This window comes from Macaca mulatta, chromosome 16 (genome assembly GCF_049350105.2).
Source record: "Macaca mulatta isolate MMU2019108-1 chromosome 16, T2T-MMU8v2.0, whole genome shotgun sequence".
Taxonomy (NCBI): domain Eukaryota; kingdom Metazoa; phylum Chordata; class Mammalia; order Primates; family Cercopithecidae; genus Macaca; species Macaca mulatta.
The window spans coordinates 22,046,710-22,068,882 of NC_133421.1; the positions used below are offsets into that span (position 1 = coordinate 22,046,710).

The following is a 22,173-nucleotide window of genomic DNA, read 5'->3' on the forward strand; positions in this document are numbered from 1 at the left end:
CACTTGAATCCAGGAGGTGGAGGTTGCAGTGAGCCGAGATAGTTGTAAGTGAAATGAATGATAGTAACAGTACAAGGGAAGAGAGGGAAGAATCAGGATTATTTTGTTATTATAAGGCACTTGCAATACCTGTGGAGTGGTATAGTGTTATTTGAAAGTGGACTTGGATTCATTGGAAATATATACTGTAAACTCTAGGGCAACCACTAAAAAAAGTTTTTTGTTTTGTTTTTTTTAAAAAAGCATAATTGATAAGCTATGAAAGGAGAGGAAATGGAATCATATAAAATGCTCAGTTAACCACAATGAGCAGAAGAACTGTGGAAGACAAAAAGAGGAGCAAAGAACAAGGGTAACAAAAAAAATTAACCAATATGGTAGCTGTTAATCCAGCTATGTCAATAATCACTTTAAATGTCAGTGGTTTTGTCAGTTACATCAATTAAAAGGCAGAGATTGTGAGAGTTTATCAAAGAATAAGACCCAAATATATGTTGTCTACAAGAAACCAACTTTAAGTATAAAGACACATATAGATTAAAAGTAAAGAGATGAAGAAAGATCCACCATACTAACACTAAATAAAGTGGGAGTAGCTATATTTCTATACAGAGCAGACTACAGAGCAAGGAAAGTTATCAGGGATAAAGAGCATTACAATATGACCACAGATCAATACTCCAATAAGACAATAATCTTTAATGTATATGCATGTAATAGAGCATCAAAATATGTGAGGCAAAAACTGATAGAGCTGCACAGAGAAAGAGATGAATCCACTATTATATTTGGAGACTTCAGTGCTCCTTTATCAGAAAGACAGATTTGGCATGCAGAAAATTAGAACATAGTTCAACTCAACAGCAGCAGTCAGCTGGATATAGTTAAAATGTAGAAACTACTTTGCCCAACAACAGCAGATTATACATTCTTCCGAAGTGAATGAAACATTCACTTAGACCACATTCTAGGCCACAAAGCACACCTTAATAAATATAAAGGAACAGAAATACATTGTCTGCTTCCAGACCACCATGGAGTTGAACTAGAAATCAGTAACAGAAAGATAACTGGAAATCCCTCAAATAGTGATTAAACAACATAGTTGTAAATAACGCATGGGTTAAAGAAGAAATCTCAGGAGAAAACTGAAAATATTTTGAAGTAAAAAAATGAAAACACCTTACCAAATTTGTAGAATGCAGCAAAAGCAGTGCTTAGAGGGAAATTTATAGCATTGAATGTATGTGTTAGAAAAGAAGAAAGATCTAAAATCAACAATCTAAGCTTATACTTTAGGCAACTAGAAAAAGAAGAGAAAATTAAAGCCAAAGTAAGCAGAAGAAAAATAATAAAAATTAGAGCAGAAATCAATGAAATTTGAGAATAGGAAATCAGTAGAGAAAACCAAACAAAACTAAAAGCTGGTTCTTTGAAAAGATAATAAAATCAATAAGCGTCTAGTCCGGCTAAGGAAGTTAACCAAAAAACTAAGGCACAAATGACTAATATCAGAAATGAAAGCAAGGACATCACTACAGAGCCCATGAAAAGAATAATAAATGTAGCTGGGCGTGGTGGTTTACGCCTGTAATCCTTGCACTTTGGGTGGCCGAGGCAGGCGCATTACCTAAGATCAGGAGATCGAGACCAGCCTGGCCACCATGGTGAAACCACATCTCTACAAAAATACAAAAGTTAGCCAGGCATGGTGTTGTGCACCTGTAGTCCCTGCTACTCGGGAGGCTGAGGCAGGAAAATCATTTGAACCTGGGAGGTGGAGGTTGCACTGAGCCAATATCACACCACTGCACTCTATCCTGGGTAACAGAGTGAGACTCCATCTCAAAATAAATAAATAAATAAGCTGGGCGTGGTAGCTCCAGCCTGTAATCCCAGCACTTTGGGAAGCTGAGGCAGGTGGATCACCTGAGGTCAGGAGTTCGAGACCAGCATGGCCAACATGGTGAAACCATCTCTACTGAAAATACAAAAATTAGCTGGGCGTGGTGGCATGCACCTATTGTCCCAGCTACTTGGGGAGCCAAGGCAGGAGAATCGCTTGAACCTGGGAGGTGGAGGCTGCAGTGAGCTGCGATCGTACCATTGCACCCCAGCCAGGGCGACAAGAGCAAAATTCCATCTCAAAAAAAAAAAAAAAAAGAATGCTATGAATAACTCTGTGCCCATTACTTGATAACCTAGATGAAATAGACCAATTCCATCAAAAGACAATCTGCCAAAACTCACGCAATAAGAAATAAACACTCTGAATGGGCCTATATTTATTAGAGAAATGGAATCAATAATAATGACTTTCCAAACAGAAAGTACCAAGCCCAGATGGATTCATTGATGAATTCTATCCAACAATTAAGAAAGAATTATACCAATTCTCTACAATCTCTCCCAGAAGATAGAAGCAGAGATAATACTTTCTAACTCAACCTATGAGACCTCCATTACCCTAATACCAAAACCAAGGATATTACAAGAAAATAAAAATATGTACCAGTATCTCTCATGAACATAGATGCAAATATCCTCAACAAAATATTAACAAATTGAATGCAATAACGTATGAAAATGACCAAGACCATGACCAAGTGGGATTTATCCAAGATATGCAAGTCTGGCTCAGTATTCAAATCAGGCTAGGCACGGTGTTCATGCTTGTAATCCCAGCACTTTGGGAGGGCGAGGTGGGAGAATTGATTGAGTCCAGGAATTCAAGACCAGCTTGGGCAACAGAGCAAGACCTCATCTCTACAAATAATAAAATCAGCCAGGTGAGGTAGTATACATCTGTGGTCTCAGCTACTTAGAAGGCTGAGGTGGGAGAATTGCTTGAGCTTGGGCAGTTGAGGGTGCAGTGAGTAGTGATCACACTACTGCACTCCAGTCTGGGCAAGAAAGTGAGACCCTGTCTCAAAACAAAACCAAAAACTAATGTAATCTGGCTGGGCGCAGTGGCTTATTCCTGTAATCCCAGTACTTTGGGAGGCCGAGGCCAGTGGATCACTTAAGCCTGGGAGTTCAAGACCAGCCTGGGCAAAATGGTGAAACCCTGTCTCTACAAAAATGACCCAGGTGTGGTGGCACACTCCTGTAGTGCCAGCTACTCGGGAGGCTGAGGTGGAAAAAATTAAGCCTGGGAGGTAAGGGCTGCAATGAGCTGAGATTGCGCCACTGCGCTCCAGCTTGGTTGACGGAGTGAGACCCTGTCTGAAAAAAAAAAAAAAAAATCCATCACATCAACAAACTAAAGAGGAAAAAAAAAGTCACATGATCATATCAGTAGATGCAGAGAAAGTATTTAACAGTATCTATCTCTGATTCATGATTAAAACTCTTAGCAAATAGGAGTAGAGGGGAACTCCCTGAACTTGATAAATACTTACAAGAAAACTCAGCCAACATCATACTCAATGGTGAAGAACTCAGAGCTTGCCCACTAAGATCAGGAACAAGGCAAGGATGTTCCCTCTCATCAGTGCTTTAAAAAAAATTTTTCCCCACCCAAATCTCATATTGAATCATTGCTGTTTTTTAACATTATACTGGAAGTCCTATATAGTGCAGTAAGACAAGAAAATGAAATAAAAATGGTAGAGACTGGGAAGGAAGAAATAAAAATTTATTTGTTCACAGATGGCAATCATTTATGTAAAAAATCTGAAAGAACAAGAAACTCCTGGAACTAATAAGTGATTAAGCAAAATTGCAGGATACAAGGTGAATATATAAACATGAATCACTTTTCTGTATACCAGCGGTGAACAAGTAGAATTTGAAATTAAGACATTACAGTATGAACAAGTTTTTTAATGAGGCAGACTATAAAACTGATGAAATGTAACAAATAACTAAATAGATATTCCATGTTCACAGAACAACTCAATAATGTCAAGATCTAATTTCTTCCTAATTTATCTGTAGAGTCAATGCAATCCCAATCCAAATCCCAGCAAGTTATTTTATGGATATTGACAAACTGATTCTAAAGTTTATACGGAAAGGCAAAAGACCAAGAATAACCAACTCAATATTGTAGGAGAAACAAGTTAGAGGACTGACACTACCTGACTCCAAGACTTAGTATAAAGCTACATTAATCAGGACAGCGATATTGGTGAAACAACAAGTAAATCAATGGAACAGAATAGAGAGCCCAGAAATAGACTCACATGAATAGAGCCAACTGATCTTTGACTATGGAGAAACGATAGTCTTTTCAGCAGATAGTATCGAAACACTACCTGCATGCAAAAAAAAAAAAAAAAAAAAAGAAAAGAAAAAAAATCTAAACACAGACTTTACAACTTTCACAAAAGTTAACTCAAAATGGATCGTACACCTAAATGTAAAATGCAAAACTATGAAACTCCTAGAAGGTAACATAAGAGAAAATTTGATGACCTTGGGTATGGTGGTGATTTCTGGGCATGATCCATGAAAGAAATAGTTGATAAACTGGACTTCATTAAAATTACAAACGTCTAGTCTGAGAAAGACTATGTCAAGAGAATGAGAAGACAAACCACAGACTAGTAGAAAATATTTTCTTTTTTTTTTTTTTTTAAAAGATGGAGTCTCGCTCTGTCGCCTAGGCTAGAGTGCAGTGGTGTGATCTTGGCTCATTGCAACCTCTGCCTCCCAGGTTCAAGTGATTCTCCTGCCTCAGCCTCCTAAGTAGCTGGGATTATAGGCGTGTGCCACCATGCTTGGCTAATTTTTTTTTTTTTTTTGTATTTTTAGTAGAGACGAGGTTTCACTATGTTGGTCAGGCTGGTCTCAAACTCCTGACCTCATGATCCTCCTGCCTTGGCCTCCCAAAGTGTGAGCCACCGCACCTGGCCAATATTTTCAAAAGACACATTTTAAAGGACTGCTATCAGCTGGAATGGTGGCTCATGTCTATAATCCCAGCACTTTGGGAGGCCAAGATCAGAGGATCATTGAGCTCAGGAGTTTGAGAACAGCCTGGGCAAGATGGCAAGACCCTGTCTCTGCAGTTGGTTTTTTTTTTTTTTTTTTAAGTTAGCTGGGCACAGTGTGGTGTGGCTATAGTCCTAGGTACTTGGGAAGCTGAGGCAGGAGAATCCCTTGAAACCAGGAAGTTGAGGTGGCAGTGAGCCACTGCACTCCAGCCTGGGCCACAGAGCGAGACCCTGTCTCACAAAAAAAAAAAAAAGGGACTGTTATCTAAATTATACAAAGAACTGTTAAAACTCATCAATGAAAAATAGGGCCAGGTGTGGTGGTTCATGCCTGTAATCCCAGCACTTTGGGAGGCTGACGTGGTGGATCACGTGAGGTCAGGAGTTCAAGACCAGCCTGGCCAACATGTTGAAACCCTGTCTCTACTAAAAATACAAAAATTAGGCCAGGCGTGATGGTTCATGCCTGTAATCCCAGCACTTTGGGAGGCCACGGTGGGTGGATCACAAGGTCATGAGTTCGAGACCAGCTGGGCCAACATGGTGAAACCCCGTCTGTACTAAAAAAATACAAAAATTAGCCAGGCATGGTGGTGTGGGCCTGTAATCCCAGCTACTCGGAAGGCTGAGGCAGGAGAATTGCTTGAACCCAGGAGGCAGAGGTTGCAGTGAGCCGAGGTCGTGCCACTGCACTCCAGCCTGGGCAGCAGAGCAAGACTTCGCATCAAAAAAAAAAAAAAAAAAAAAAAAAAAAGCTGGACGGTAGTGGCAATGTGCCTGTAATCCTAGCCACTCGGGAGGCTGAGGCAGGAGAATCACTTGAGCCTGGGAGGCAGAGGTTGTAGTAAGCCAAGACCACGCCAGTGCACGCCAGCCTGGGTGACAAAGTGAGACTCTGTCTCAAAAATAAAAAAAATTTAAAAATTAAAAATGAACAACACAATAAACAAAATAGACGAAAGATCTGAAGAGACCTCAGTGAAGAAAATATACAAGTGGCAAATAAGGATATGAAAAGATGCTCTGCATCATATTTCATAAGGAAAATGCAAATTAAAATGACAGTGAGATACCACCGCACACCAAATAGAGTGGCGAAAATCCAGAACATTGACATCACCAAATGCTAGCAAGGAAGTGGAGCAATAGAAACTCTTACTCATTACTGGTAGGAATGCAAAATGCTACAGCCACTTTGGAAGACAGTTGGTAGTTTCTTACAAAATGAAATGGACTCTTACCATACAACGCAGTAATCACACTCCTTGATATTTACCCAGATAAACTGAAAACTTACATCTATTCAAAAACCTGCACACAGATGTTTATAGCAGCTTTATTCATAATTGCCGAAACTTCAAAGCCACCAAGATGTCTTTGAATGGATAAACTGTGGTACATCCAGACAACTGAGTATTATTCAGTACTAAAAAAAAAAAATGAGCTATGAAGCTATGCAAAGACATGGAGGAAACTGAAATGTATATTACTAAGTGAAAGTAGTCAATCTGGAAAGGCCACATACTATGTGGTTCCAACAATATGACATTCTGGAAAAGGCAAAACTGTGGAGATAGTTAAAGGTTCATGGGTTGGGGAGGAGGGAGAGATGAATAGGTGGAGCACAGAGGATTTTTAGGGCAGTGAAACTATTCTGTATGGTATTACAGTGATAGATTTATGTCAGTATACATTTGTCCAAACCAAGAGAATGCATAGCACCGAGCGGGCACTAATATAAACTTTGCCCTCTGGGTGACAATGATGTGACAGCATAGGCACATGGGTTATAACAGTGTAACACCGGTGGGGGATGTGGATAATGGAGGAGGCTGTACTTATGTGGACACAGGGGTATATGGGAACTCTGTACTTTCTGCTCAGTTTTGCTGTGAACGTAAAATTCGTCTTAGAAATTTCATTAATTTAAAAAATGGCAGCTATGAGGCAGTAGAACTGTATATTCAAAGAATATACATGGGCCGGGCACAGTGGCTCACACCTGTAATCCCAGCACTTTGGGAGGCCAAGGCGGGTGGATCATGAGGTCAGGAGTTCAAGATCAGCCTGACCAACATGATGAAACCCCATCTCTACTAAAAATACAAAAATTAGCTGGGCGTGGTGGCGCGCACCTGTAATCCCAGCTACTTGGGAGATTGGGGAAGGAGAATCGCTTGAACCCAGGAGGCAGAGGTTGCAGTGAGCTGAGATCGTGCCATTGTACTCCAGCCTGGGCGACAGAGCGAGACTTTGTCTCGGGGGGAAAAAAAAAAGAATATACATGAAATTCTGTATCTAAAACTGTCCTTCAAAACTGAAGGTAAAATAAAGACATTCCCATATAAACAAAGACAGATAATTGGTAGATTGCAGATTTGTCCTTCAAGAAATGCTATATTAAAGGAAGTCCTTTAGGCTAAAAGGAAATTACTCCAGACATTATCTTGAATCCCCAGGAAGAAGGCCCTGTGAGAGAAATAAGGAGAGAAAAAAAATCTATCTATGAAGAAAAGTGGGAAGTGTAACAGTGGGCGAAATAGATTGATTACTTACTATATGACTCTCCTAAAGAGACACAGCCGTGTCCTCAGGAAATATTTGCTAGGACGCTTGGTAAAAGAAAGTGATAGGGCACCTGCTTAGGCTATTTTTAAGTGAAATCATAGATGTTGGGAGTGGCACAGCCTTCTCAGCTCATGACACTTGCCTTCTCAGTCAGTCCTTCCAGCATGCGCCCTTCCTCCTGTGTGTTTGTTGGCATTAAAAGTCAGTGTACTAAACGTTTTCAGGAGAGTTGTTATAGAAACTTTCAAAACTTCAGAATAAAGGTCATTTTCTGGTTAAATTTCACAAAAATGTTTTTCACCCAGCTCTAAAAATAACTTGGAATTCAGGGTGAGCCATCATCCTAGATAAATTACAGTAAGGGCACATATGTCTGAGAGAAAGAGAGCGAAGAGAGACATAATGATTTATCTAACTCTGTGAGGAAACCAAGACAACAATTTGTTAGAATTCAAAATATTCTGATTTCAACCATGAGACTACATGAAATTAAGCAACATTTAATGTTTAATCCCTAGTGAATGACATACTTACTTTTGCCCCGGGATGTGATTTGGTTGCTGTACTTTGTTTTAGTGATATTTTGCTGAGATAAAGCTGCAGGAATGTTTGCTTTTCTTATGGCAACTGGCGAGTAGTTGAAATGGACTATGAGAACTTTCGTTATTCAGGATTCTACTTAATACTGAGTGTAGGCAAATAAAACAACACATCAGGGCTCTGTTTTTTCTGTAATCTGAGGGTATTGGATTAGATTATTTCCATAATGTAATCTTATTCAACAAACATTTATGAAGTTCTCACCACATAGATGGTGTGGGAGTCAGAATGAAAGGCCAGACCCTCAGAGAACTGCCGTCTAGGGAGGCACGTGGCAGTGAAGGGTAATCATTGTGATGCTTTGTGAGATGCCATGGAGGCTACACTGAAAAGGAAGTGATTAACGCTGTCCAGGTATGGAGGGCAGGGCTGCTGGGTGGCTTGAAAGGTTTCAGGGAGGAGATGGTGCCCAAGCAGGACTTGAAGATTGGATAGAGTTATCAAGGAGGATAGCAGGCAAGAACGAACTTCTAGAGACCCAATTTTTCTTATACTTTCTACTTATCGAAAAGTATTTAGCATTGAGAGTGTTTTCTATAATGAAGGCTCTTAAAATTATTATTTAATATTTCTTGAGCATCCTTGGTACCATTTAAAATACAGGTTTAGGCCAGGCACGGTGGCCCACACCTGTAATCTCAGCACTTTGGGAGGCCGAGGTGGGTGGATCACCTGAGGTCAGGACTTCGAGACCAGCCTGGCCAGCATGGAGAAACCCCATCTCTGGTAAAGACACAAAAATTAGCCGGGTGTGGTGGCGGGCGCTTGTAATCCCAGCTACTCAGAACGCTGAGGCAGGAGAATCGCTTGAACCCGGGAGGCAGAGGTTGCAGTGAACCGAGATCGCGCCACTGCTCTACTGCCTGGGTGACAGAGCAAGATTGTCTCAAAAAAAAAACAACTAGGTATAATCTAAATAATCAAGTTAAATTACAAAGAAATGGCTTTGGTACATTGTCAGGACACTAGGAGGACGTTTACTTCTGGAGTTTTTGTCAGTTCTGTGTATTTTACTTTTTGAGTCTTCATGCTGACGACTCTATTTCAGTGAATTGAGTTCACTTTAAAAAGCATATCAGAAAGTAAAACTGCTTTTGTTGTGTTTCTTTTCCTGCTACAAATCTCCCAGTGTCTGCTTGCAGTGAAGTGTTAATAATGCAGTCTCTTCTGTCCCCACTTCATTGCCCCCATGAAGAAAATCCCATGAAATGTTGCAAGGCATTTTAGTGGATGGAAAAGCAATGCAAATGACCAGATTACCTAGGTGCTTAAAATTACATCAGGTGGCCTCCTTGTAGCCCTTGCCACATGGTAATTAAATGTTTGTTACTGATTGTTCTCCTCACTGCCTTAGTCCACGCACATGGTGGCATCAGGGGCTGGGTCTTGTTGATTCACTGATATCCAAGCTTCACATCCTTAGGGCATGATCACAGCTCACTGCAGCCTCTACTTCTGGGGCTCAGGTGATCCTCCCACCTCATCCTGCCAAGTAGCTAGGACCACAGATGTGCACCACCACGCCCTGCTAATTTTTGTATTTTTGGTAGAGACAGGGTTTTACCATGTTGCCCAGGCTGGTCTGAAGCTCCTGAGCTCAAATGATCCTCCCGTCTTGGCCTCCTAAAGGGTTGAAATTACAGGCATGAGCCACCGCACCTGCCTGTGCTCAATCGTGAGTGTAGATATTATCATTTGTTGTGCTTCATTTTGTTTTTTGTTTTTTTGTTTTTTAGACAGGGTCTCATTCTGTCTCCTAGGCTGGAGTGCAGTGGCATCATCATAGCTTACGATAACCTCAAACTCCTGGGCTCAGGCAATCCTCCCACCTCAGCCTCCTGAGTAGCTGGGACTACAGGTGCTTGCCACCACACCTGGCTACTTTTTTCACTTTTTTTATACAGACGGGGTCTCACTGTGTTGCTCAGGCTGGTCTCAAACTCCTGGGCTCAAGCAGTCCTCCCGCCTCAGCCTCCTGAGTAGCTGGGATTACAGGCATGAGCCACTGGGCCAGCCTTGCTTAATTAAGTCTGAAACTGATGCCTGTATATAGTTCCTCTTAGATACTCTAGTTGACGCTCTAGCATCTCCTTTTAAACTAGATTTCTGACCTCATATTTATGTTGGCATCTTATCTGTCTTGTTGCTGTTGTTATATGTAATTTTTAAAGACAATAATCTGATTTAGGAGTCACAAACCAGCAGTGGCCTCGGCCAGGTGCGGTGTTTGGCCAGCATAGCAGTTTGAATTGTTTTCACTTTGAATGAAGTCTTCAGGCAAGGCTTGTACTTCGGACAGCCCACTACTCTGCGTTGTTTTACATTGATTGTTTCTTTCATTATCACAATTATTTAATTTTTGTGTTTCTTTGTGTATTGTCAGTCTCCCATAGGGGCTGCCTCCATGAGGTCAGACAGCTTTTCTCCTTCTTTCATTGCCCTCCACCCCAGCCCTAGACCGGTGCCTGGTACCAGAGGGCACTCGAGAAGTGTAGTTGAGCGGATGAGTGCACGACATCCAGGATCTGAGGTGATCCCCGGTGTGGGTGTGGAGGAATAAGGTTGGTCTTCCTACCAAACATACTCAAACATGACAAGCCCTTAAAGCTGCCAGCTTGGCTGCTATTGCTTGGAACGTTTCTGAAATTCTCTCTGGGGAATTGCCTTTTTTCAGTCAGTTTATGATTCAACAGCACAGTTGTTCAAGATTTTCACATTTACAAAGTGCTTTCCCATGCATTTTCCCATTGGAGCGACCATCCCCATTCTGATGTGAGTGTGCTTAGTTTCAAGTAGTGAATGAATCTGCCTGTGTTGCACAGCAACTATGCAGCACGGTGGTCTTGTCCCCCTCCCTCGTGCTGACGTGGTGCTTTCTCGTCTTTACCACCACAGTCAGTGCCTTGTCCAGTTTCTGTCAGGGGCGGGTGCGGGGGGCCTGGGCCTCTGGTGTGTTTTCTAGGAAAGAGAGTGACATTATTCCAATGTCTTCCAGCAACACTATATTCACTTTTTTTTTTTTTTTTTGAGACAGGGTCTCACTCTGTCACCCAGGCTGGAGTGCAATGGCACGATCTCCACCTCCTGCGTTCAAGCCGTCCTCCCACTTCAGCCTCCCAAGTAGCTGGGACTACAGGTGCGTGCCACCACTCCTGGCTAATTTTTAAATTTTTGGTAAAGACGGGGTTTCTCTATGTTGCCCAGGCTGGTCCCAAACTTGTGAGCTCAAGCAATCCACCCACCCTGGCCTCCCAAAGTGGTGAGATTACAGGTGTGAGTGACTGCGCCTGATCTAAATTCACTTTAAAAAGCACATTAAGGCCAGACGTGGTGGCTCACGCCTGTAATCCCAGCACTTTGGGAGGCTGAGGTAGGCAGATCACGAGGTTAGGAGTTCGAGACCAGCCTGGCCAACATGGTGAAACCCCGTCTCTACTAAAAATACAAAAATTAGCCAGGTGTGGTGGCATGCACCTGTAGTCCCAGCTGCTTGGGAGGCTGAGGCAGAAGAATCACTTGAACCCAGGAGGTGGAGGTTGCAGTGAGCCAATATCACACCACTGCTTTCCAGCCTGGGCAACAGAGTGAGACTCCGTCTCAAAAAAAAAAACAAAAACAAAAACAGAAAAACACATTAAAAAACAAAATTGTGTGTGTCCAAGTTCCTAGGTAGCCGTAGTAAGTGCTATAATTGATAAGCAGGGCTTTAGGCCAAAATGAACAGGCAGACTTGGCGCGGGCTCTGCCTCCTGCTCGTTGTCACTGCACTCCTGTGCCATCACATTACAGGGCCCGGGGCTGGGCTTTGGCACCTTTCCCCGCCCCCCCCACCCGACATGGGATTGCTGGGAAGCATGTGCTCGGCGTCTTACTGGAGAGCAGAGCTCACTTCAATGTGGCTGCTCTTCCCAGGATTGAACACTCAGGAGCCTGGTCTGAAATCTTCCTTCTGGTTTTATTTTTACTAAAGCCAGCCTGTACTCTTTTAAACCAAGGGGCTGAAGGCTGGCTTCTGAAAATACACCCCACGGGCCACTCTGCCGTGGCTTGTTCAGGCATTCCAGGGAGGGCTTGCTGACCTGAAGGTGTCCTCTGGCCCAGGTCAAAAGACCAGAGAAGACACTGGCGCTAGGACCCGCCACTGGCAAAGTAGCTGCCATCTGAGGTAGGATATTGTTCTTTTTTTTTTTCTCCAGTCGAAGGCACCCTTAACGTGGCTTCTCAGACATTTGAGACCAAAAAAAAAAAAAGTAGTTTGACCCTGCCTTTACTTTCTGAAAATGACAGAAGCTTTCAGATATATTTCAAGATATGGGTCATAAGCACGACCCATAGTTTATGTCACCTTAAATAGAGCAGCTGATTAGAACTGGCCATTGGTTATAAAATAAAAGAGCAGGTATAGGTTTGTGGGAGCAGGATCCTAACTGCTTTAGCGGTACTAAGCCAATCCTTGCCGTGTGATTTCAGTGTTTTGCCTTCCAATTGGAACTCCTCTCTGCCCTTTAGCCCAATTTTCTTGTGTGTAACATGGCAAATTATTTCATGGCTAATCCTTCTTACAGACCTGAAATTGTTCTTTTTGAAAAATCTTTGGTGGGTTTTGAGATCCCCTCCTTTGATTCTCAGATGTGGCTGTTAGTAGTTTAATTTCTACGTGTGGTTTCTGAGTAGATTCCAACAACCTATTTTTATTCACAGTTCTTTAAAAAAAAAAAATGCTTGAGAGAAAGGAATCTGAGGAACGGATTCCGTCTGTGAAATGCAATGGAGAATTTTGGCCAAAGTAGAAGGAATGGAATGGATGACATAAAGGGTGACATTTGTGCTCAGAGTTGATTTCCTGGTGATAGTCTCATGTCTAATTTGAGGTTCCAGAAGCCCTTAAAGGGTGGATGAGCTGCATTCACGGATATGAGGGAGTTAGAACAGTGGTGGGTTCAGCAGAAAGTAAAGGAGCAGCAGAATCACAGGGAGAAACACCGAACTCTGGCTACCCCGGGCCCAAGGAACACTCACCCTTAGAGGGACTTTGCTACCTTTGCACTCTTTTTTTTTTTTTTTTTTTTGAGACAGAGTCTCACTCTGTTCCCCAGCCTGGAGTGTAGTGGTGCGATCACGGCTCACTGCAAGCTCTTCCTCCCGGGTTCACGCCATTCTCCTGCCTCAGCCTCCCGAGTAGCTGGGACTACAGGCGCCCGCCACCACGCCCGGCTAATTTTTTGTATTTTTAATAGAGACGAGGTTTCACCGTGGTTGCCAGGATGGTCTCGATCTCCTGACCTCGTGATCCGCCTGCCTCAGCCTGACCTCGTGATCCGCCTGCCTCAGCCTCCCAAAGTGCTGGGATTACAGGCGCGAGCCACCGCGCCCGGCCCTTTTGCACTCTTTTAACCTGGGTCTAGAGCTCATGGATCTGGCAAGGGATGAAAATACAAGCAGACAGCATTAATATGTGAGCCCCTGAGCTCTCTCCCTTCCTCACGCCAGTTTGTGAGTCTCATCATCAGTGCGAGACCATGCTTCAGGTCTCTTACCCAAGGACTAAGAGTGTGACTGTGAGTGTGCACATTCCATGTGTAGGTGGTGCCCTCTGATTCCAGATGCCGTGTGCACTATGGTTTCTATTTGAGGGGCTCTCACCTTCTTTTTCTGGCCTCACTCTCTCTCCCCATGTCTCTGTCCTGCTTTCCGCCATGGCTCACAGTGGTGCGGGACAGACTCTGCCCCTTCTTTCTACAAGCTGATCTCCAAATGCTGAAAATCGTGAGCCAGATGTTGTTTCCCAGTCCCTTTTTATACCATCAGTCTTGCCTTCTGAGTCCATGATCCGACTATCTATCTGAAACTAGCAGTTAATAAGGATTTTGGTATAAAATGCATGATTGATAAATATATTAAAGTTTGTACATATATATAAATCCTTCTTGTATGCCATTTTCAAAGAAAACAGGCCTCCCTTTGACCTTGTTTTATGTAGATATACTTCCTAATCTGGAAATGTGGCCAGCTAGAACACTGTTCCTTTCTTCCACCGTGAAGCTGTCCTTTTAGCTGGTAGAAAGGCCTAGACACCACGGCAAGGTGGTGGGGCTTTCCGTGGCTAGCTCTCCTGGCCATCCCACTTCCAAAGACAAGCTAGGAGAGTGTTGGCGCAGCTGTCTCTAAGAGCCCAAGCAGGCCCAGCCGTGTGGCCACATGCCCCGCAGAGTGGAAGAACAGTTAGGAGGGCTTTCAGAATTTGAAGAACTCTGGAAGGAGTCAGGATTATCAATATGAACAACTTCATCCGGTCAGGAAAGTTATGCTGGAATTGAAGCTGATTCTCAGATAAACGGCTCGCTCTGGGGTATCTTTTCCCACCATGGTCATTCTTTGTTAGCAGGGGAGAGTTGGCACTGGATTTTGTTTTTTGTTTGTTTTTGAGACAGGGACTCACTGTGTCACCCAGACTGGAGTGCAGTGGTGCAATCTTGGATCACTGCAGCCTCAACCTCCTAGGCTCAAGGAATCCTCCCACCTCAGCCTCCCAAGAAGCTGGGACTACAGACGTGTACTGCCATACCTGGTTAGTTCTTGTATGTTTTGCAGAGATGGGATTTCACCATGTTGCCCAGGATGGTCTTGAATTCCCGGGCTCAAGCGATCCCCCTACCTCAGCCTCCCAAAGTGCTGGAATTACAGGCGTGAGGCACTGCGTTTGGCCTTGGCACTGGCTTTTAATTTACTTTGCATTCTGATTCAATAGCAACCTACCAGACTGAATGCAGACATGCACTCTCCCCACAGAAAGCGGCCCGGGCCAAGGATGGATCCCATTCACCCGGCGCCATGTTTGCCTCAGGCAAAGTGGTCCCCAGGGCCAGGAGACCAAGGCTGGCCTATGATGTGTCAGGTGCTCAAGGAATCCCAGAAGTGTACAAGACGGTGTGTAGTTTTCTCTTTTTTCATGTCATAGATTGCCGGCTTGAGTTTTAATTAGGTTGCATGAAAGTACAATTTGTTGGGAGCTTTAATCATCTTCCACTGGGGAGCCTTGCTGGGCTGGCTTATTTTCATCCTACTCCTCCCTGGGTGTGAAAACGGGGTTGAGGGACATTTTGGTACCTGTCTGCTCTCTCCTGCTTTGCTGGCCTTGATAACCACATTTTCTAACACAAAACTTGGGCCACGAGAGCCTGACTTCTGACTTCTGCCAATGTTGTGGATGGTGCTTTTTCCTATTGGTTAATTTGATTAAACTGAAGGGTTGATGAAGATATAGAAGTTAAACAACATTGGACACTTAATACATTTAATGAGCTTCCTTTAATGAGCCAGGGGTCCCTTCAGACAGCCTTGGGAGCCTGATTGCTGGGAGGGGAGGTCCTGGTCCAGGAACTTTGAGGTCGTCGTGATCATGATGATGCTGGTGGCAGCTGTGTTTCCTCTGTGCACACAGATGAATTCATCCAACATCGTAATAAACCCAGGAGGGAGGTCCTCTCATAACTTCAGCTCAGAGGCGAGGACACTGAGGCCCAGGGCAGTGAGGCCTCTTTGCCAGGCTGCCAAGTGACTGGGCCAGGGTGTCACCCAAGCCAGGCTGGCTTGAGGGTTCATCCTCATGACCCCTGCGCTGCCACTGTTGTGCTGCAGTTAGTGTTTTTCAGGTGGCCTCTGGGTTTTGGGAAGCGACAGACTGCATACTTGGCTCTTGACCCCCATGACCTCAGTGGCGTTCTGCCTCAGCCCCAGGTCGTCGCTTTGAAATGGGGCGGAAGTCACAGGCTTTGGCCTCCAGGGGCCATGGCGGAGTGTTCAGAGGGATTTCCACCCAACACGCCTAGTGGGGCTCCGGGTCCCAGCCCCAGAGGCTGAGGCCTACTATCCTTCCCTGAGCTGAGGCCCCTACCCCTTTTGTACCTCAAGCTCATCCTGGGCAGTGGCTGGGCCCTGGGCCATTCTGGACAAGGCAGGGTGGTCCTACCCTGAGACCTACCTGGTACAAAGACCTGTGATGGCAGTGGGAAAAAAGCTTTTACCAAATAGCCATCCAGCCGAGTTAACTCTTCCTAAGCCCCCACCCCTCAACCAGCTTATTATATGCAAGTTTTAAGCTATCCTTACCTCGAGCCTTCTCTTGCCTTTTGTCAATTGCTATAATTTTCTGGTAAAGCTATATCAACAAACTGGCAACCATTCCTGCCTCCCACTGTCTATCCCTCCTTCCCCTGGGAAACCCTCCCACATTCCGTTTTCAGGATCTTGGTCCTGTGCAGGACTTCAGACAGCACCCACAGAACCCTGCAGTGGCACAGGCCTCGGTGCCTACCCTACACCTTTCCTGAGCACTTCTCAGATTCCAGACAAAGGGTCCTTGGGACCCAGCATAGCCTGCAGGCAAGAACACCTGGCCAGAGCTTCCTCTTGGGGCAGGGATGCTACCAGTAGTGCCTGGGTGAAGAGCTTGGTGTTTTAGATACCACTTTAATCCCCAGTTCATCCAGCGGAGGCTTGGCATAGTGGAGGGCAAGAGGGAGCTTCGTCCACACAGCAGATAGTAGCTGAGGTGTTTTCAGAAGTGGATTGAGTGGCGGTTGGTGGGAAACTGTCATTTTTACAGTCCGAGAATGTGGCTGTTTTTTACGGTGGTTAAGAATTCAGGCGTATCTGGAAAAGCAGGTGAAAAAGTAAATGCTAAACTAGTTGACTTGACAGTTCCAGTTGCAGTAGAATCCTCTTGTAGGGGGCGATTTACTGTAGATCAGGGCAGCCACCCTGAACATGAACTTCAGGATCAAAGCGACTTGGTGCATAGATGGATGCGTGTTGGGAGTCCACAGTGTTCCTAGCCTCACTCTGGCATCCAGAGTTGATGTCCTCTTAGGAAGGGAAGCAGAATTTTTTTTTTTTTTTAATGTGTGGGCTTGAGACGGGATATTAAGTAGGTGAGGGAGGGTTTTACATCATTGCTCCAAGCTGATGAATAATTTAGAGCTGCAGGCTGGTTTGCCAGAACTCTCTTCTTGGATTCCAGCCTCTTGCTTCCTCAGAAGGATGCTGTGCTTGTAAACCACAGCCCTGGAGGTGGACTGTCGGGGGCCTTTTGTCTCACAGACGCTGGCTCGCTCAGCCAGTGGCCTTCCAGGGCATGGCTTCCCAGCGACAGCACATGGTGCTCACCACGGTCCTCACCAGCTCCTCCTCGGCCTTCCTTTAACCCTGTGTCCCCCTCTTATCTCCTGCTTTGGGCACAGGGGGACAGGTGAATGTGGAAGAATGGGGGAGGTTCAGGGGAAATAAGGGCAGGTGGGGAAAAACACACATTTCCCAAGAATCAACTGCACACTGTTGCACAGACACTCGCACAGCCTGCGGATTTCATGGCTCACTGGGGAATGCTGGGCAGGAACATGCCACAGGCACAGCAGGGCAACACGCTCACCAGCCGGAGCCCACGCTGGTGCCTGGGGCAGGGCCCTGCACTGAATCCCCTTTGGGTGTCTGCGAGGCCTGTGGTCAGAAGTCCATCTGTGGCCCTCACTGTAACAATCTAGGGGCTGCTCCACCCAGAAACGTCCATCCTCTGAGTGTCTGCTCTGAAGAGGATAAGAATTGGTACGACTTCCTTTTTCCTTTCCTCAAAAAAACCCCTATCTAGTTTCACAAGTATTCAGGGAGTGAAAATGAAAACAGGCGTTACCTGAGGTAAGGCCAACACAGGTTTCCGAAGGAGAGGCAGGTGAGTACCGACACGCCACCTCTTCCTGTAACACTGTGGGTGACTACATCCTAGGCTGAATGGCATTCTCCGCTTGTTCCCTGAGGGGCAGCATGAGGCCTGTAGCTTTTCTGTCCGCTCATGTCAGTACTGAGTAAGAGGGAGAATGTTCTACAATGCTCAACAGTCAGCCGAGGGTGCAGGGCCTGGGTCAGTACTTTCTGGGGTCCACAGAGGGAGATCTAGGATTCATATCAGATGAGAGGAAGAGCCTAGGAAAGTCCCCTGAGCTCTGCTACTTTGTCACTGGTGTGTTTGGTTTTGGTTCTCCCAGGAAGAATCTGCCAAAGGCGAGGGCCATGGACTTCATCACCTCCACAGCCATCCTGCCCCTGCTGTTCGGCTGCCTGGGCGTCTTCGGCCTCTTCCGGCTGCTGCAGTGGGTGCGCGGGAAGGCCTACCTGCGGCATGCTGTGGTGGTGATCACAGGCGCCACCTCAGGGCTGGGCAAAGGTGGGTGCTGGAGGCAGTGCTGCCAGGGGGTGGGGGGAAGTCAGCCAGCGATGGGGAGCGGCCTAGCTGCACAGGGACCACCAGCGCAAATGCCCAAAGCGGCAGCAGAAGTCCAGATGAGGGAAGTGGGCTGGATGGCACTGTCCTTGGTCCAAGTGGGAAAAGCAGGAGCCAAGGCACAGTGAGAAATGACTCAGCGTCAGCGTGGGAGGCAAGCGCGAGAGAAGCAGCCTGGCCCCGGGGGTGGGGTGGGGTGGGGTGGGGTGGGATGGGATGGGATGGGATGCCTGCCCCTCACAGGGCAGCCCTGCTCAGCCCCAGCTGCTTGCTGAGGTAGGAATTTTATGTGAAATCTCCTAATTTCCAAATACGGACAGCTAACTTAAAATGTGTTTTTACCTCTATGAGGACCAAATGAAACATGTCCTTTCCTAGATTCAGCCGGGACCTCCGGTTCACAGCTTTGGTGCACGCTTTCTCTGGGCCTTGCCTTCCCAGGCCAGGCCCCCAGCTGTCCCCTCAGCATGGTCTCGGCAAGGTCAAAGACAGGATAAATGGTGCCTCAGCTGTTCCAGGGTCTCCAGTCTAGGTCCATTCCAACCCAGTGAGCACCATGAGCTTCTAAGTCTCAGGAATGGTATACCAGGACCCTGGCCTGGAGTGCCAAAACCTGGGTTCCCCCTTCTCCCATTTCTGGAAGCCTCTGAGTTGCAGGGCTCCGTTGTTTTCTTGCCACACATGTATATTGACTTAGCATGTTGCACATGCACACACCATACCATCTACCATCCACGCTCACGCTGAGTTCCATGGAAGAAGGCTGAGGAGTTCCCTGAATTGTGGTGACCCACCCGCTGCTACGTCTTCTGGTTGGTGATAGCTCAGCTGGAGCTGATGGAGCGCCTGCTAAGTGGGAGGCTCTGGGTCAGGTTCTAGAACAAACAGATGAAAGACAGGGTCCCTTCCTTGAAGGAGGTCACAGTTGACTGCTGTAAGGAGAAAGGCAAGGACTTATCTGACTGTATTGCCATTGCAGTAACATATGCTCCCAAACCAGCCCAGTGGCGACAAGGCACGTGTATATGTGCTGGCTTGTGCTAAGCATTTTTACATGCATTATCTTACTGACTTCTCACAGCTAAGATTCAGAGAAAGAATGACTAGGACTTCCAGCCAGAAAGTACAAAACCAAGAGTCAAACCCACATCTCTGTCTCTAGAACTCAAGTCTCAAAGCTGCAGCAGGGGAGATGGCCGGGTAAAAGGAATAGGTGGGCTGGTAGACAGAACATTCCAGACAGGCCCAGAGGTGGGAGAAGCACGGTCCCGCAGGGACTTATAAACAGTTGGGTGTTGCATGAACACAGAGAAGCAGATGGGTCTTTGTGGTGGAAGTGGCTTGCAGTTGGCCAGGGGTGGCCTGGGAAGGCTTTAGGGAGTATGGATTCATTTATGCACCACCGTGGATGTTAGGTGAGGTCTCCAGGGGTAAATACCGTGTCTGTCATTGGATAGCCAGACCTTTGCAGGGACAGCTGTCTGCAGGCCCTTTGCCATCGTCAGTCCTCTGACCTTACTCAGTTGCTATATATAGGGTGGTCAGCAGCCACTTCTCTTGAGCTCAAAGAGAAGCATTTTGTGAAAGTCCTTGAAGAGCATTTGAGGGCTGGCAGAGGTGGAGCTCTGGGTCGCAGGTGCTCCCATCCGTGGATGTTTGAGAAACAAGCTGTCCTCTTCCTTCTGCATCTCCTCTCCTGACACCAAGACTATGAAGGGAACAGAAAATGTCACGGAGGTCACCAGACCTGTCTGTGTATCATAAGATGTCAGGCCCTTCCTGGATTCGTCACTGCTTGTATTCTGCCCCATTTTACTTTTTGGGAACAGGAGTTCCTCCATCCAGATAAAGTAGAGCAGATTCTTAACCGGCCATGTCAAGTACAGCCACTGTTGATGCCACCAAGGACGTGCTGCTATTGCCTTGCTTCTGTGAGGAGGCAGAGCTATGTTGTCCTCAGTGGCTCTGCCTGCCGTGTCAGCCACTCGGAAGGTTTGGAGTTATGCAATGAGTCTTCGGTTTTTCGTATTTCTCCTATCTTGTCTCTTGTTTTGTGTATTTAAGCCTCTTGAGCTTGTCCTTGTAGAATAGTGTGGGACCACTGACTAAAGGAACAGAACATTCTGGATATCTGCTTCCTCCAGCTTTAGCCACAGGGCCGTGCACAGCTCTCTTGATTTCCAGCTAGGCGTGCCAGCGGCACTGGATAGTCAGTCATCTGCAGCCCTTCACGTATGTACCTTGGAGCTGTTTTCCTTGGACCCTCCAACCTTCCAGTATTAGCTTTTCAATAAATGAAAATGGAATCCTTCCAATCTGTTGTTTTCATTTCTGTCACTCCCTACACAAACTTTCATTTCCTCTCTTTTTAGCTTTGCTCGGAAGCAAAACTCAAACAGAATTGAGGCAGTCAATTCCCCAAAGCAGTTTAGACTCCAGCGGGACTCCCATCTTTGCAGGGTTCTGTGTCTGCACCCTTTGGTGGCACCTCACAAATGTCCTATGTATTGGTCAGGACAAGACCAAATGGGGTGAGGCAGCCAGCAGGACCCAAGGTTCCTAGCCTTTGGGAATGATTTCTAAACCGGATGAACAGTTCTAGCCTCAGGAATGCTGGCATCTGGCTTGGAGTGCAGCCACCACCCGCCTCATTCCTGTAGGGGCTTTGCTGCTCTGCTGAGAAGAGGACCAGGGCAGGCAGGGTTGGGGCGCTGGGACCAGGCCTCACTACCCACGGTGGGTGCTTTCTCTGGGCTTCCACCCTTTGTCGGGATGAGCCAAGGAACACACCAACCTCATCTCCTTCAAAGAAGATGGTGTGTCTAGATTGAGTCTACTTAACACCTCTTTCCCAAAGACTGTCGGATGTGTGGAGAGGCGCCCGTGGGGTGAGCAAATGCTGTGTAGGGAGCTGAACAAGAAGCTGTGGAGCACAGGGAGGCTTCACACCATGAGACAGACATCAGGGAGCCTTCCCTCAGGCCTCTCAGGACCCCTGGTCCTGAAGGATGCTGGAGTGTCTTCTCCTCCCCTGTTTGGAACCCATCTAGCTTTAAGGAAATTGGACACTTCTCTAAGGGCAGGCCTGTTCAGACCAGTACACACCGCCTGCCCCTCTGACCTTTCCTTTCCAGATGAGGAGGTGGCAGCCCTGATCCTCCAAGCCTGCAGCATTGGCCCCTCACCACATGGCTCCTAGAGATGGAACTAGCCTGCAAAGGCCATTCCCTTCCATGAACCAGGAGCTAGGGCGCCACCTAATCACCTGGGCCTCTTAAGATTCCATCTAGAACCAAGTCAGTGGCTCACTGGTGTCAGGTCAGGGTCAGCCAGGGGCCAAGGTGTCCTGTGCAGATCTGCTGGTGAGCACTTGAGGGAGACACCTCAGGTGAGGACAGGAGTTCGAGGCTGCGGTAAACTATCATTGTGCCACTGCACTCCAGCCGGAGCAACAGAGTAAGACCCTGTCTCTAAAAAAAAATTTTTTTTTTTAATAAATAGAAATACAAAAATGACAATTGACACTGCAGGTGCTGTTTATCTAACACTGTGGTAAGAGATTCCTGCCTTAACTCATTTCAGTCTCACAGTCACACCCCCAGGGGCTGAATGAGTTAAGGCAGGTAATCTCTTACTACTGTGCTTGATAGATAAAAAGCGTCCTAAATAAGAGGAAAGTCAGAAACAAACAAGTTCTAACCGGAGTTGGAAGTCTAGCTCAAGTCCATTCTCTTGGCTGCTGGGCTGTCCTGCTTTTCATAAGCTGTATGGACGTTTTCGGGGCACTGAACA

At 46.1% G+C, this 22,173-nt stretch overlaps 1 protein-coding gene across 15 annotated transcripts in view; it reads left to right on the forward strand.

Annotated features, from left to right (window-relative positions):
• DHRS7B (dehydrogenase/reductase 7B) overlaps nt 1-22,173 on the forward strand; it is a 63,697-nt gene that overhangs the window by 26,213 nt on the left and 15,311 nt on the right. For 6 of the 15 annotated variants that reach the window (XR_013405706.1, XR_013405708.1, XM_015118687.3 and 3 more), the window contains 1 exon segment: nt 18,146-18,324. The exons of 1 other annotated variant lie outside the window; for it this stretch is intronic. Coding sequence is in view for 9 of the 14 variants with exons in the window: in XM_077968782.1 (XP_077824908.1) it covers nt 18,146-18,324 (179 nt within the window). In the remaining 5 variants the exon portion in view is untranslated. 15 annotated transcript variants of the gene reach the window in all.